The sequence below is a fragment of the Poecilia latipinna genome, unplaced genomic scaffold (genome assembly GCF_001443285.1).
Source record: "Poecilia latipinna isolate Pla-1442-1.1 unplaced genomic scaffold, P_latipinna-1.0 Scaffold349, whole genome shotgun sequence".
In the NCBI taxonomy this organism is placed as follows: domain Eukaryota; kingdom Metazoa; phylum Chordata; class Actinopteri; order Cyprinodontiformes; family Poeciliidae; genus Poecilia; species Poecilia latipinna.
The window spans coordinates 333,993-349,869 of NW_015112965.1; the positions used below are offsets into that span (position 1 = coordinate 333,993).

The 15,877-nt window shown below is 39.2% G+C and overlaps 3 protein-coding genes across 6 annotated transcripts in view; all 3 read left to right on the forward strand.

Moving 5' to 3' along the window:
- LOC106949538 (dual specificity protein phosphatase 13 isoform B-like) overlaps positions 1–10,591 on the forward strand; it is a 17,995-nt gene extending 7,404 nt beyond the window's left edge. Inside the window, 4 exon segments of the mRNA XM_015035856.1 lie at positions 5,509–5,682; positions 6,984–7,066; positions 7,069–7,203; positions 8,005–10,591. Coding sequence (XP_014891342.1) covers positions 5,509–5,682; positions 6,984–7,066; positions 7,069–7,203; positions 8,005–8,195 — 583 coding nt within the window. The 3' untranslated portion in view covers positions 8,196–10,591.
- Positions 10,592–11,184: 593 nt separating this feature from the next.
- Positions 11,185–14,534, forward strand: LOC106949537 (dual specificity phosphatase DUPD1-like). 4 transcript variants are annotated; one of them, XM_015035853.1, is made up of 5 exons: positions 11,185–11,907; positions 12,011–12,154; positions 12,388–12,645; positions 13,412–13,560; positions 13,842–14,534. In XM_015035853.1, exons 2-5 carry the CDS (start codon positions 12,027–12,029, stop codon positions 14,036–14,038), a joined length of 732 nt encoding a protein of 243 aa, XP_014891339.1. In that variant the 5' UTR covers positions 11,185–11,907; positions 12,011–12,026; the 3' UTR covers positions 14,039–14,534. The 4 variants fall into 4 exon arrangements, with proteins under 4 accessions (XP_014891339.1, XP_014891338.1, XP_014891340.1 ...); XM_015035852.1 differs by having other exon boundaries at positions 11,185–12,154; XM_015035854.1 differs by having other exon boundaries at positions 11,197–12,154; positions 12,388–12,605; positions 13,423–13,560.
- Positions 14,535–14,713: 179 nt separating this feature from the next.
- Positions 14,714–15,877, forward strand: part of LOC106949539 (dual specificity phosphatase DUPD1-like) — a 7,682-nt gene continuing 6,518 nt past the window's right edge. The window contains exon 1 of the mRNA XM_015035859.1: positions 14,714–14,796. The gene's annotated coding sequence lies outside the window, so the exon portion shown is untranslated. The remainder of the gene's footprint in view (positions 14,797–15,877) is intronic.

The following is a 15,877-nucleotide window of genomic DNA, read 5'->3' on the forward strand; positions in this document are numbered from 1 at the left end:
TTTTTTTTTTTTTTTTTTTTTTTCAAATATGAAGTTATATTTTTGTCAAATCTATTTTTGAGTAGATTTGTTTTCTTCAGTTTCAGCAACAAGTTTTGATTTATATGTTGCAAAAAATACCCACAACACAATGTTGTTGTCCCCAGGCATATCACCATGAAAATATGGTAAAAAGTTGTGTTAAGGTTTCTCTTGTTCCCCTGGAAACTGTATTAGGTCATGAGGTTTAATCTTTAGTTGGGGATGTTGGATTATCGCAAAACAAAGCACTAAACCGTAAGCGGGCCATCTTCAAGTGATATCATTGACTATAACTAGTTTCAATTATTGATATTTGCAGGCAAGTGTTTGTAACAAAATATGGACATAATCCTCACAAAATACAACAATCTAACATATTGTAATTGATGTTGATATTTTCTACTTTAATTGCAATCATGGCATTCATGCTTTGATGTCCATTTTCCTTAGTTTATGAACATTTGATGAAGAAAATGTTTGTGTTTTGATTTTGGATGAAATATTAAAAGTCCAGAGGTCTTGTCGGCTAGTGAACACAAATAAGGCAGAGGCTAAAATGTAGAAGACAGATAACCATCATTTACAAGCAGTTACTCATATTTCAATCATTCTTGTAAGAGCAAAAAGGACCAAACAAATTATAACCATGTTGAACAAGCATTGTTTATTTAAGCTTCTTCGTCTCTGAAAAAGAGAATAATTCAGCAACATCTGTCCAACACATCACAGCGTGAATTTCCTTTGTTGTATTTATCATAGTGGTTGAGATGATCACCGCTGTGCATCAAAAGGCATCAGTTTCTTTGACGGTCTATGAACTCATATGTAAGCATGTGAGTTACAAAATAAGGTATGAACAAAACCTTCACAGTGACGATTTCCAAATGTTATGCATTTTATTCCTAGAAATCACCAGCACAATTCAAAACAATACATGTTAAAATTAAATACAAATGCCATTCAAAACTTGGGTAAGCAGATAACAATGAATAATGGCAGTTTTTATTTTATTTTGTCAAGATTTTTCTTTCTATTCATATATAAAAATTAATAAATTATTTAAAATAAATAAATACATCCATTGGTTCAATGTGGTATTTTCATTGTTTGCGAAAGGCAAGAAAGAGTTAAATACAGTCATCATTAAATGACACAAAGCTAAAATAAAAACAAAATAAACGAGACAAGTCCTGGTGAAACGGCGTGGGGTTGATTAAAATACATGGAAGGATGGAAGATTGACAGAAAAGCTCAAGCATGGGAGCACAGATCCAATTTTCCTCACTATTAAAAAAAGCAGCGTACTATCCTCGTTCCTGCACTGGCAGCTCGGGTAACCTTTAAGGAATGTAGAGGATGACGCCAGAATTATTTTGGGCCGTGATTCAGATGTTAAAATTAGCAAAAAAGGTTGCAGGGTAGATTACCAAGGAGAACACGTAGACAGTTGTGCTCTCGACCTAGATGTAGTTCTTGTGTAGCGAGACCATGAAAAGCGCCGATTTCAGCCAAGGCAAGTGTCTGCTAACAATCTGCTCTTCTAAATTTACTGCACATATGGTGTGTTGGGAAATATCTGAGTATGTATTGTGTGGCGTAGACCTCCTCTCCATAAGACTCTTTTCTCTCCTGTCCACTTTAGCTGACCAGGTAAAATTTGTAATTTAGAAAAAATTAAATCTTAGTGTAGAGTAAAGCGTCTTTCTCAAAACAATAACCTAATCTCTTCAAATAAATAGTTTTCTGACATTCCAGATTGTTGCAGCATTTTGTCTAAATGAAAGTAATCTGCAGCTCCACTGGACTGTGTTACATGAAACAAAGGCGTACATAATACGTCTTCAGACTGTACAGTAAAGGTCATTTTATTTATATAGCACATTTTCAGCAACAAGGCAATACAAAGTGCTTTACGGGAATTAAAAGGAAATATAAACAAAATAACAAACCAAAGGAAAAAGCAAAAGAAGAAAAGCTAAAAATGTTCCAAAGTAAATAAACTAGATACTCCTATTCAGGGTTGCTAGATAAGTATAAGTAAGTATGCTCTGGTCTAATTCCTTTTCTACAAAGTAATTGCTAAGGTAGTTTTTCTGGATTCTAAGTTCTAATCCCTGTTGTGGGTTGCTAAATAAGTGTAAGCAAGTAAGTATTCTCTGGACTTTCTAAGTAATTCACGTTTCATGTCAAAGTTCTTAATATTTTTGTCACCATGTGAAAGCATTTTATGTCAGCAATACTTTTTTGGAATGAGCAAAACATCACAACACAGTTTGTTTGAGTCGAGATGAGAATTGTGGACAAAATTTCACATCGGTGAAACTCTGGCATCAGAGACAATGATCTTTAACGTCTTTGCTCCCTTTAAGCTTATTTGCAGCATGGTGTCATTTGCAGCAGTAAAATAAAAAAAAAATAAAAAATTAAATGTAGAGATTTGTTGATTCTTGCAGATTTCTGAAAAACTGGCTGAATTTATTGATGCGGTTTGGAGTCTAAAGGGTGACATGAAAAGCTGCGGTGGGCCAGATTTGGCCCCCGGGCCTTGAGTTTGAAACCTGTGGTACAAGTAGATGGGAGCCATTCCATTCAACACTTTCCAGGCTATGGGCATTGACTTGAAGTTGATGTAGGTGGTTAAGGGTAACCAGTGAAGCTCAATGAACCCTGGGATTAGACTTGTCGCCTCGTTTCACAGCACAGGCTGAAATACCAGTAAGAACGGCATTGCAGTAGTCAAGGCAGGAGGTTAGCATAGACGTCATCTGGAGCTGAGCTTTGTGTTGGATCAGGTTAGATGTTGTTCTGGGTTCATTCTGAGCATCTGGGTGTGTTGATGCACTCGATTAAGTACGCCAGCCACTCCTGGGAAGGTTCACCAACCGTTCCAGATTTTCTCCATTCGTGTCTAACCGTTTGCTCCTATCCAAAAGCCTTTTAAATGGTTTTGCTTCTTATTCTTGAATTTCTTCAATACCCAGCATAATGTGTTTGTTTTTAAGATTATTTGGTCTGCTTCAGGTCGCCAAACAGGTTCTACTTAAGTAATTTCTTGATTCTACAGTTGAGACAGTCAGACCTAGGTGTGGCTTGTGAAAAAGAACACAAAATATGAGCTTAACGACACTTAGTTTAATGTTTTTAAAAAAAGGAGGGGCGTTATATTTTCACGTGGGAACAAGTTGGCTTAGAAATCTTGATTCTCGTATTCACTGAAATCATTTGAAAATGGCTTTTTATGTTTGCTCATTATTTCTGACTGATCAGTGAAAGTTGTTTTACGGACTACTAAAGATGAATATGTCCAGCACAGATACAGCAATTCCTAACAGGTTTTCAAACTTTCTTCTTTTTAATAATTTGCCTATGAATCCAGATGAGCCACATCTGAAAGGCTAAAGTAAAGCAGGTAGTGCAATTCTTAAAATCACCAAGAAAAGGGCCTGAGGTGGCAAAAAAAAAAGAAGCCATTTTTTATTTGCCCTGCATGTTAACTGCAGGCACTTTCCCATAGAAAGTATCTTTAATTACACAAAAGTGGAGCAGGAAGGACAGCTTAGCCTGAGGGGGGGAAGGCTGTGAAAGCAGAGCTGAAGCTCAACATATGCACCAGGGAAATCAGTTCTCTGCCCCTGACTGTGGGAGGGAGGGAAAAGGCTGCACTCCTAGATCAATGAGGAGAAAGAAGAGCCTGCAGGTACTTCTGGGTTTATGTTGTATAAAGATGCTCTTCAACCTGCCTTCAATGCTCAAACACTCATGGAGCATGCACTGGGTCGTCTGCAGCTTCTTCTCGTGTGCACCTCCTCTTAAGTGACACTTAGGCAATCAGCAGCGATGGATCCAGCCATCATGATGTGCGCCTCCATATGCCACAGCAGCTTAGCGAAAGGTCACTGGAGCAGATTTGGTCTCAGTGACTCACTACCGCGGACAAAAACATCAGAACCGCAGCATGTCCCCCACTCACGAGAAAGCCTGCGAGTAAGAAGCGGAGCTGCGGTAATGCATGCACATCGGTTGTACACTCTCAGCCTTAAGCACAGTCACACACAAGGCTAAACTGATGCTAATGTATACAGCATGTACCGTAAAAGTCTCTCTAAAGCCTGGCATATAAATTGTAAAGGCACAGGTTAGATCTGCCTACAGGAAATGAAAATCAGTTTACAGACCTTGAATACAAACTTTCTATTTCTCTGGAGATAAATAAATTTACCAAGAGCTGCTGAATTATAAATAAAATAAAGAGAGCAGCATAAGGTCAACTTGTAATTATGTGATCTTGTGCTTCTGTGCCAGTTTGGAGAGCATTTATTGGAGTAATTGTGGTCTATATTTAAAAGCTAAATATGAATACTTATAATGGATGTTCTACTTAACAGGCCCTCTCTATAACCCTGCATTTCCTTTATCCCTTTATAAGATGATGGCCTCGTTTGAATTGTATAATGTGTTTTTAATTAAATCATTTAGCATTTTAGGGTGAAGCATATTGTGTCAAAAGCTGGGGAAACCTGGATGTCTCAAAGGAGAAATTGGAAACAATGTGCAAATCTGTTGCTACATTCAGTTACTAATGTTTCATTTCAAGCACATTTATCGTGACAAATGGCAAGAAAAACCACAAAAGGACACAAGTAATTATAATTACAGTCAGTTAACAATCAGTCCTCATAAAAATCAGATATAGTGCAATTAATTCACTTAGATTGTGTTAATAAAATTCAAGCTTCACAGCACAGCTATCTGGTGCAGGAAGATAGAAAAGAAGCAATTTAAAACTCCAAATGTGAAAGTTGCTGTGCGTTACTGAGGACATTGCTGCAATTTTATGCATCAATGTTTATCCAAATAAGATTTTCTGGTGCCTTATGTAACATCTGCGTGGGACATGTGTGTTTTTCTAGGTTTGTTTTAGGTTTTGAGAGATAATGAAAGCTTGTGGCATTGTCTTTTTCCAACCTAACTGCTTCAAACTTCTCAACAAATTTATCCCTGAGCCGTCTGATGTTCTTATCGGTGCTGCTGCTTCTTTTTAATTACTAATGTTGTCCAACAAAACCCTCAGGCCAAGCAGAACATCTGGGTTTATACAGAGATCAAACTACACAGGTGGACTCTTGTTAGTGTGTAGGTGGCTTGGTCTATCACATGCAACGTCAAGAAACAATGTGGTTTCAATGTGACAAATCTGAACAGGTTCATGGTGTCATCTTTCACCTCACCTCATTGTTTTAAGCGTCTTTATACTTCCTTTTAGCTTAAGCTGCACCTTAACATATTTAAACAGGACAGTCGGTTTGCGGAGCTTCCTTTGATAAATGAAAAATGTAATTTAATCCTGAGAAAAGCTTGACCAGAGTCGCCTGACATCAAGGCCCTCAAGAACTATACACCCAGCAGGCCTGTTCGGTAATTCTTGCATGCTTCTCTCAGCAGTCATTGTTGAACAAAGATGATTACCAATTCTGTTCTTGTCAATAGAGTGAAGGTAGCACAAGATATGCCCAGAGGCCTCGGCAGCATGGCGAGCCCCGAGGTGCAAGCGGGCAGCTATGAGACCCCCACAGCTTCTGAACTACACAGACTGATGTGGACAAAGAAAGGGGGGAACAACCGTATGGACGAAGTTTACCCCCGGATCTATATAGGAGACATGTGAGAATTAACCGCCTGCTTGAACAATGCATCCAGTCCAATCATTCACAGAATAAGTCAGAACCTTTATATCCAGATATGTTTGTTTATTATTTTGTGGCATTTGTGGCTTTTACTTGGAGTGTCCAGACAGGAACGGGTTAGAGAGAGAAGAGGTCAGACAAGCTGTAAAGGTCACGAGGTTGTAAGCCGAACCCCAGACGGCTGCAAGAACTTTGCATAGAAGGGGCGCTTGCTCTCCCGTCAAGTCATGAGTTGCCTCAGAGCTCCCAGAATGCTGCCACACCAATGGCTTCCAAGCTCTGAAAGCCTCTTTACTGTTTTTGTAACTAAATATTGTCAACCAGCCCAATGAGAAGTCAACCCAGGCTGCCTTTATTTCACCAGGATGACTGCTTCAGATAAAAACTCAACGCTAAATATTTGGCAGCATTCAGGCAGACATAAGATCTGAAATAAATAAATAAGCTTTTATAACACTGTCTGCAATATATTTACAACATATTTAGTACTAAAAACATCACTTCAGGCTAAGGCTGCACATTATGGATAGAAGTTAAAATACTGGTGTACAATCTATTTGGAAATGCTCTGTCATTCCTTTGGCTCAGACACAGGAAAAGAAAACAAGCCAGACCATATTTGCCAGCAATAAAATGTCTTAAGCATTCCCTCTTGCTCAGACTTTAATTGCTCACTATTTGGATGTGTGATAAACACAGACCGAATGGCTTCGGTGACTTCCTCCCCTGCCATTGCCAAACTACAACCAAAGGCAGATTAAAATTTAAAAACAGCGCAGAAAATTGACGTCATCGTTCACAACTCCTCCTTCTGTTCACCATTTGGCCAGGATAAAATTCATCCAGGGAAATTGAGCTCAATGGGACAAACCCTAACCACATGGACCACTGAAGGGAGATGAGGATAAAGCAGAATTGCATAGAAAAGCAATGGGTAGGCTAGTTAAAATGCAAATGCTTAACTGCAGACAGTCGGGGAGTCCATTGCTTTACTGCAAAAAGTGTCTCTGTTAATGAGATAAACAATCTGTTTGTTGTTTATGGAAACAGGCAGTAAGTGACTCATGCAGCCTCAACTCTAAATGAAAGTAGAAGAAGAAAATAAATGGCTCTTCAATTGAAATTCCACTGCAACAATAAGTTTTTATATTGTGAGACCTATTTACACCCCTTTCTTTCATTTTTAATGTAAGTAGAGATAGCTTATTTATCATTCAGTCTGATAAAATGCAAACTGCTACTGTGCACATCCATTTTTTTTTTTTTTTTTTGCCTTAGGTATGCAGCGAAAGACAAGAGGACACTCCAGGCTCACCACATCACCCATGTCCTCAATGCCGCTGATGGAAAATACAACGTGAACACGGACCAAGCTTTTACAGGGACACCGCCATCACTTATTATGGAGTGGAAGCTTTTGACATGCCGTCCTTTGACTTGAGTCCCTTCTTTCGCCCAGCGGCCAATTTTATCAAGAATGCTCTGAGTCTGCCCACAGGTGAGGAGGCTCTCTTGGCACTGAAGGTGCTTCTCGTCATTATCCACATGTTAACTTTGGGAAGGCGAGGCAGACTGTTGAAACATTTGTCAGTCAATTCCCATTACGGCGACCCCCAGTTGTGTTACTCATTAAAATGCAAATCAAACACTAAACATAATATCAAGCTAATATCTTCCCCCACGGTAATCTTCTCATGGGCTCAGACCTTTGTCGGGGAAATTAGTTTTAAATGGATTGCCCTGGTAATTTGTAAGCTAGACTTTTATTGGACATGGAAATTACACAATTATGTTTGTGGCCTGCGTCTGCATGGCCTGTTATGCAAAGTGAAGTCGGTATCTGACATGACAGTAATAAGATGAGGCCTCCTTCTTCACATGCCGGCTGATCGGGGGGCTCCGGCGTGTGGCGGGGTCTGCGGTAATCCCTGGCAGAAATACACAGAAGCCAAGACAGTTCAATTACTCGCTCCTCTGCTCCCTAATCCTCGGGCCTGATAAGAAACCCGGGATTAACGTGTGTAGAAACATTTGTTGCAAACATCGTTGAAAACTTTTACTTTGGAGTTAGAAGTGCTCTCTTTTCTGTGATGTTCATGGTTTTTAATCCACAGAGGAGTAACAAATTGGACGTTTAGAATGATGTCTGACACAATAATCCCTTGATTGCGTGGTTGCAAATGCAGAAATAAAGCCTGTAGAGAATGCCACAACAAGAAGATGATCCACTGGGTGTGTGTTTTTTTTGTTTTTGTGTGTGTGTGTGTGTGTGTGTGTGTGTGTGTCTGATGGTCCGCAGGTAAGGTTTTTGTCCACTGCGCAATGGGACTCAGCCGCTCCTCCACCTTGGTTCTGGCCTATTTAATGATCCACGAGAACATGACCCTGGTGGACGCCATCAAAGCCGTCAGCGCCAACAGGAACGTTTCACCCAACGAGGGATTCCTGGAGCAGCTCCGACGTCTGGACACAAAGCTGCACTGTCATTAGGCAGCTGAACCATCAGAGTGGATTTAGTTGAGCTTAATTAAATTGTGGCCTCTTGCTGATATGAAGCTGCTATAACGACAAACACTATGTAAATCATGTTGTTGGATTGTCTTTGTGAAACATATTCCATCTGCGATACAAACAAAAGCTAATAATAGCTTAAAAAATGTTATGACCTCGGACATGTAGCCATTACAAACTGAGGTGCAGTTGGTCTTTGATTCAGAATCATTCAGAGGAACAAAAACAACCGAGTAGAAACATAACCCATACAACGTTGCAAGGCACAACTATTTATTTGACTAATTTGAAAGAAAACTGACTGAAAATCAAAACAAATTTATGGATGGATGGATGGCTGTCCCCATGAAAAGTATTTAATTGAATGTAAACTAAATAATACTAATTCTACAATAATAATAAAAAATTCCTTATATATTTTAGAGTGACATTTCAAGAGGACAAAGCAATTAACAACCTATATGTGTAGCCAAGTAAAGCAGGAGATGCAGAAATATTTAAATCCCGCAGTGGTTCATTTTACACTTGCTGGTTCTCCGTCAACTCAAATTCAGAGAACAACATGGCCAGTAAAGGGCAAATTTCATCATATGTTGTTGCCAGAAACCGTAGGATTCTTGAGTGCGCTAGAATAAATATTTCACCACGAGGTTGCAAATCGCTTTTCCAAAGCAGATAAGTGAATTTCAACAAACATTTCTGTAAAAGTGAGGATTTTTATATGCAGGCGTGCATCAACTGCATCACAACAGATGAAGCGTTGACAGGTCGCCAAACGATGCAAAGGGTCTCCGGCGCCAACCCATCTGAACTGTCTTTACAAAATAGATTCTGACATGGCCGCAAGTTGGACAGTGAAAGACAGGCGAGAACCAGCTGATGTGGGATCTCAGGTCCCTCAGTGGCTCGGGTCCACCATCAACCCAACTCATGCACTTCATTGGAGAGGTGAAGGACCATTTATGATACAACTCAAAAGATTGTGACCTATGACTGAGCTGAGCAAAGTTGGATGAGACTAGTAGAGTCCAGCAGTCATTGGTTGTCCGACCTACAGGGACAAAAAGACTAACTGGACCAGGTAGAAGCACCACAGTTCTCCTCAGAACAGCTAACATTCAGCCTCATTGTTTACCTCACCTATCTTTGTTTTTTTTTTGTGGAATGTTCAAATTACTTGCAAAAAAAAAGTGTGTATTCTTATTTATTTATTGGGTTTATCTAAAATATTCAAATGAAATGCAGTTTGGGAAGCTGAAAAATTTTTGGCGCAATGCTATGTGACAATATTGGCCGGGATTGAGCCAATCCAGGGGCAGCACTCATTTTCCTTGGCACTGATTGGCTGTACCCCAAAGAGTGGGATTAAGGAAAACTGTGGGTGTTAGCTTCTGCAGTAGTGCCAAAACGGTTCCCATTGTGTTTATAAATGCATATTGAGGTATATTTGATGTCTGAACTTATAAAACAGGTAATAATACACATTTTCAGAGGGAGCCTCATCAAGTATTTGTAGCTTTTAGCAGTTTGTTGTCCATAAATCCTGCAATTACCAGGGTCCTCTATAAATGATTAGAGTTCTTGGGGAAATGCTAAGAAGTCCCAACTTATTGACTTGGAGTTGGAAGTGGAAAACGAACTGCCCAGTGAACCATACTTGGCAAGCAGAGCAAGCTGAAGCAAATGCAAGGTTAAGGCAGTCGTTGCTGGCAGTCATTAATCTATTACCAGAAGCTTTCTAACCAAAACTGTTAATTAGATGAATTGCTGTTTATTGCAATGACAGCCAGGATAGAGTGAGTATTTCTACTTTCACAACACTTGGGGAAAGTGTTGTGAAAGAAAACAGGTCAAGAGGGCAAATTGTGATTTTCAGCTCCTTCCATTTACTGAAGCTACATTTTATGCTGCCACTGAACATCCGACTATAATAAAGTATTCTGATGGCTTTCTGAATTATAATTACTGTCACAAGCTGTCATTCGCCACTGTGGAGAATGACAGGCAGACTGGCCTTGCTGCATTGTCCATCTGTTCGGTTTCCAAGCTGTTGCTTCCCAGATAAAGTTTCACCTTACATTTTCCTCATCGGTGGACAAATCACGGCATACACTTTCATCAAATGAGTTTACAATAAAGCTGGAAACGTTAATATCAGTATTGGATTCCTGGGAGGAATCTGTGTTAATTCTGGTCATGGACGTAGTTCTGAGGAGAAAGTTGGACTTTATCTACTCATCTTCAGAAGGTTGAAACTCATTTATATTTCAAAATGTTTGAAGGAATGTTTTGGGTTGGAATACAAATGAAATTTTTAAATCTAGGTTGTAACTTTTAAAACTAAAGTGTGCAATAAAGGCCCCTTTAATTGCTAAGCTGGTGTGTTTTTGTTTTGTTTTTTTGCTCTAATTATTCATCCACATGTGAGATGTTAGTTAAAGAGTTGAACCTCTGATGGCAGGGTTGTGGAAACCTGAGACATTAACAGACTTTCTGTGAAGGCTGAAGGGACTTTCCCATCATTTTTTTTTTTTTTGAGTTCAAAAGAGATCAGAACCAAAACATAAAACTAACTCAGCCCCACTTGTGCATCTAAAACCTCTAAAACATCTAGTTTGAATTTTTATTTAATTCAGGGTTTCTTTAATCCTCTTTTCTGGATGATTCAGTGACCACTTTCACTTCAGTCAGTTGCAAACATCTTGTCTGGATTTGTGATACAAAAACAACTTTTTTGTTCCTTGCAGTTTTAAAACAGATTACTGCAGACTAAATTAACTTCAAATTGTTAGCTGTATGGGGACAAGAATGCAAGAAGAGTTGCAGCTGCCAGATTAAATAGAAACAGGAGCAGGACCAAAGGTGCGTAAAGAGGATTGGTAACAGGAGTGTGAACAAAAGGGAAGATATCGAGAGGCTTGGAGAAGTGATTGCTGTGATGGGAATCAGGTGAGACTAACTGCAGCTGAAAGAGGAGCAGGAATTTGAGCACCTAAGAGAAAGACTGGCTGAACACAATTAACAAAGCAGAAATTAATACAGAAACCAATCAAAACAGAACAAAACCCAACACAATACTGTCTCCAAACCCCCCAAAAACACACAAATTATCATGATCGTATTTGTTGTAGAATTAAATGAAATGCGTAGCCCACTGATCTGAGACAGGGGTGAAGTCTAAATATTTTTTATGACGGAGATTGAAATCTTGACTTTGGCCAATCTTGTTTTTGATGCAAAACGACCACAGTGTTTGCCTTTGCATTTGGACTTTTAAATCAAGTTGAGAATCTCCCAGCAGAAATCCCTTGCTGCACAAAAAAAAAAAACTGTCAAACAACACAGTTTTATTGACCATCATTAGAAATCTCTAATGCGACCTGTAAACTTGAGCTCAAAGACTCTGTGTTCTTAAAGTTCACAGATAATATTCTTTTCTAACTGTGATTTTAAATGTGTTTGATTACAGCTTTGAGTCACTAGTCCAACATAAATGTTAAAACAGTCATTGCAAAGATGCAGGCTGGATTCTGGCACACAGGAATAAATAGCCTCAGTTTAGCCTCTGGCATGTTCAGCTGTCCATTTCCAGCGGGTTAACCGTCCTGATTTCCCGCTAAGTCTCAACACCGAGCAGACTGCAGCTGTTTGGTTAAAGTTTACTGCAAGGTTTGTGAAGACGAGAGTTGTGGTAAGTTCCCCCCTGTTTCTGAACCACATTTGGGAAAGTCATCTGGCTTTTAGGTTCAAATCGAGAGAAATATAAACGGTGGTAATCATATACCAACATCGAGGTGAGAATTAGCGGGTATGAGCTCAGAGGAGGAGTCAGTGGATCAGACACCGCCCACCTGCGGTCTGCTGGGCCTTCTGCTGAAGAACAGGCGTCCCACCGGAGCTGTCAACGAGGTCTGGCCCGATCTCTTTGTTGGGAACGCGTAAGTGACATTCTCACTTTGGGGAAATGTGCTGATGTGATTGTGAAACTGTTTCTGCAAACATGCTTGACCAACTGATGAGTTGGATATAAAAAAAAAAAAAAAAAAAAAATCTGTACATTTGAGTCACCAGTGATGCATTTTTGCAAACATATGCTGCCAGAGATTGCTGCGGGTGAGAAAAAACAGCAAAAAGTCACAGTCCTTCTATCATCTCTGGGTGCTATTTGCAGGGCGACAGCTCGAAATAAAACGCTGCTACAGAATCTGGGAATAACACACGTGGTGAACGCTGCAGATGGCCCTCAGCACATTGACACCGGGCCACGTTTCTACAGAGACGCCGACATACAGTACCATGGAGTAGAGGCAGCAGACTGCAGAGACTTTGACTTGAGCCCGTTCTTCTCAGAGACTGCTGATTTCATTCACCGAGCTCTGAGTCAGAAAGGTACGATTCAGTCAAACCGCATCAGGACGGAGGCGTGGAGGTAACTCATGAGGCACAAATGTGATGCATCACCAAGATGGATTAAATGTCAACAAAATCTGCAAAATTATGACTAAATAATGCTCAAATCTGTTGCTTTCTTGCTTCGCAAGAGGGAGAGTGTAAATATGTTTTAATAAGACTAAACAGTCTGATGCCTCCTGCATTTTGGAGTCTTAAGATGAATGTTTTATGTGGATAAATCACGTTCGGCGTACATTTTACTACATCTTATGCGAAAATCAATGAGGAAAACAACTTCAGTTAAAGGCTCATGTTTTATTCTATGTTTTGTAATCACGGTTTGTTGGTTAAAGATGGACCATTTTTGCAGCCTGGGGTGTAAACGTAAATTATTGATGGCTGTGCTGGATGCCAGTTTTATGGTTCTGGATTAGGGAGAAGTGTAAACGACGCCATATTATTTTAAGTGTGCAACCTTGTATTATTGAATTGCTAAAAAGCTCACTGTGCCTTGGAAAAGTATTAATTTCACACTTTATGCTGCAACCACAAACTTCAGTGTATTTTAATGGGATTTTCTAAGATGTGCAGATAGTAGAGCTTAACTGCTAATTCAAAATAAAATAAAGCATAAAAATCTCAAAACTGTGGCATACAGACACTAAACTTTTTGTTCATAGTGCTTTGAAAAATGGCAACATAGCTCAAGTTCAGTGAAGTTGGATAAAGGGAATGTTTAAAACAGTACATTCTTCGATCTTGCCATTGGACATTACTAAGACATGAATATGCTTTGCTCTAAGCTACATTGTAGCTCTGGCTGTATATTCATCGTTGACATTCTGCTGGACGGTGAATCCACACAACTCTCAAATCCTACGAAGCCTCCAGCACTTTTTTTCCATCCATCTTCCAGTTTCACCGACCCTACTCAAGAAAACTACCCCGCCAGGTGGGGGTACCTGAAGGTCGTTGAACCTTATTTATTTATTTATTTATTTATTTAATTAATTAAAGGGGACTGAACAGGAATGCACACATTAAAGTTTGTATTTGCAAAGAAAATGGGAAAACATGCTTTTGTCTCTGCCAACGTTGGTCTATCACATAAAATCCCAATAAAATACTCTTGAGGTTTTTGGCTGTAATGCAAGGAAATGTGAAAACTTTTTTTTTTTTTCAACACACTATATTCTGTGGTGAAGATTTGCAGGTGTTTTTTTCTCTGTGCAGGTAAGGTACTCGTCCACTGCGCACGGGGAATCAGCCGCTCGGGAACTCTGGTGTTAGCCTTCCTCATGATCAAAGAAGGTCTTACCCTGGTGGAAGCCGTGGAGCTCGTTTGCAGGAGCAGAAATATCCTCCCAAACACTGGGTTTCTGAATCAGCTCTGTCAGCTGGACTCAGCTTTGCGAAGAAGAAAAATGTAACATTCGGAGGTGGAGAGAACGCGTGGATGATGTACTGCTAAAAGGAGTTTCATCTTCATGAATACTTTATATTTTAAAAAGAACAAAAACAGAATCGGTCTGAATTTTGCAGTCCAACACATTTTTAATCATTGCCTTTTGAAAACAATGATTACAAATGTGTGTAATTCAGTGTTAACATTCTCATTACAGATATGTTTATTCAACAACGAGCTTAAAAGCATGAAAAATGTTTGCTCAAAAAAATCTTCAGGGGAAAAAAAAGCAGGACATATTACTGGTGTTCACTGCTTTGTCATCCCCTGAAATTGTTCACATTTTGAGATATATTTTATTGGGGTTTTATGAGTGCACTCTGCAATTTTAAGATATTTCTAAAAAGAACAAACTTTTGGAATAATAACTTTCTGTCCTTTCCACAACTACATCCTGACAAATATTTCAAGGATCGTGTAAACTTGACAGAAATAAATGAAGATTTGACTGACATATAAAATGGTCTAAATGTTAGTAATAATTTCTGTATTTTGAACCAATTTTATTTTAAAATAGAGCAAGTCATTTTAAGTGACCCACACAATTTTATTTGAGACATAACATAAAACTTAAAAATAAATAAAGTAAGTGAAAAACAACCACGTGACGTCATTACGCTGGGACCAACGTGACACAGTTTTTCCCGCCCGGTCTTTTCGTACACTTAACTGCTACAGCTACATCAGACACTGCTAGCGGATGAAGTTTCTCCCTGACTGCAGGCGAGTAATTCGGTACAAATTTATGATTTCTTGTAATTTCTTGCTCATGTCTACTTGCAGCCAGACGTGAGCATCAAATATCCGTTTCTAATTTCAGCGCTATCGTGGCAAAGTCATTCATTGGCGACTTTAGCTAGGCTATTCAATTTGCGCTGTTAGCATCTTGACTACTGACATTACCTTGCACAAGTTTAAAAAAAGAAGGAAAAAAAGCTAAGGTCACGCTAAAAACAATAAATAATAAAATTACACGAATAGTCATAAAATTACGAAAATAAAGTCATAGTATTACTTTATTCTGGCAATATTATGACTTTACTCATATTTTTAGTACCTTATTCTTATTCTCAGGATATTATGAGTTAAACCTCACAATACTATGGCTTTATTGTTGAAATGACTTTATTCTCAGATTATTTTGACTTTATTCTCATGATTTTATGACTATTTTCCTAATTTAATTTTTTCTTAGTATGGCGCTTACACTCCGTCATAGTTTTGCAAGTCACTGCATCTTGACGTGCAATCCTCATGGTCTGAATTAATGCAATATTTGACGACCAACAGGAGAAACACACGATTTCAGTCTTTAGGGAGAATTTCCCATGATGGATCTCAAATCTGCAGAATATCGCTACCTAAAACGCACCACCATTGGTATCAGACTGCCGGGACCCCTGCTGCACTGAAACAACACAGAAACAGCTTACGCCTATAAATAAACAATGCTCCACCTAAGTATTCATTTCAGTCCAGTGAAGTATGGTTAAAACTGTAAAATGTCTAAAAAGGCTTGATGCAAAATGACAAAAAATATGTCATCATGGTTCTGAGGGAGTATACAGATTCAGGTCAGACTTTGAAAGAGAGATGAAAAGCCGAAGCCATCTTAATAAGAAATGCTCTCCAGAGCTCGCTGGGAGAAAGATGCTGTCAAAATAAAAGGAATTGGATATCACAGGTTTAATGATTTCACTGTCAGAATGAATGATGGCGGGGTATGAAGATATGAGGCGGTGGGGGGGGGGGGGGGGGAAGAAAAAAAAGGGGCTCTAGGGCGGAAAAACGAGATGGGCTTTTT

Coding starts and splice junctions, on each gene's coding strand:
- LOC106949537 (XM_015035852.1), top strand. CDS start 12,027: ATGAGCTCAGAGGAGGAGTCAGTGGATCAGACACCGCCCACCTGCGGT. Junction 12,155..12,387: donor GATCTCTTTGTTGGGAACGC/GTAAGTGACATT, acceptor TGCTATTTGCAG/GGCGACAGCTCGAAATAAAA. Junction 12,646..13,411: donor ATCAGGACGGAGGCGTGGAG/GTAACTCATGAG, acceptor CTTTGCTCTAAG/CTACATTGTAGCTCTGGCTG.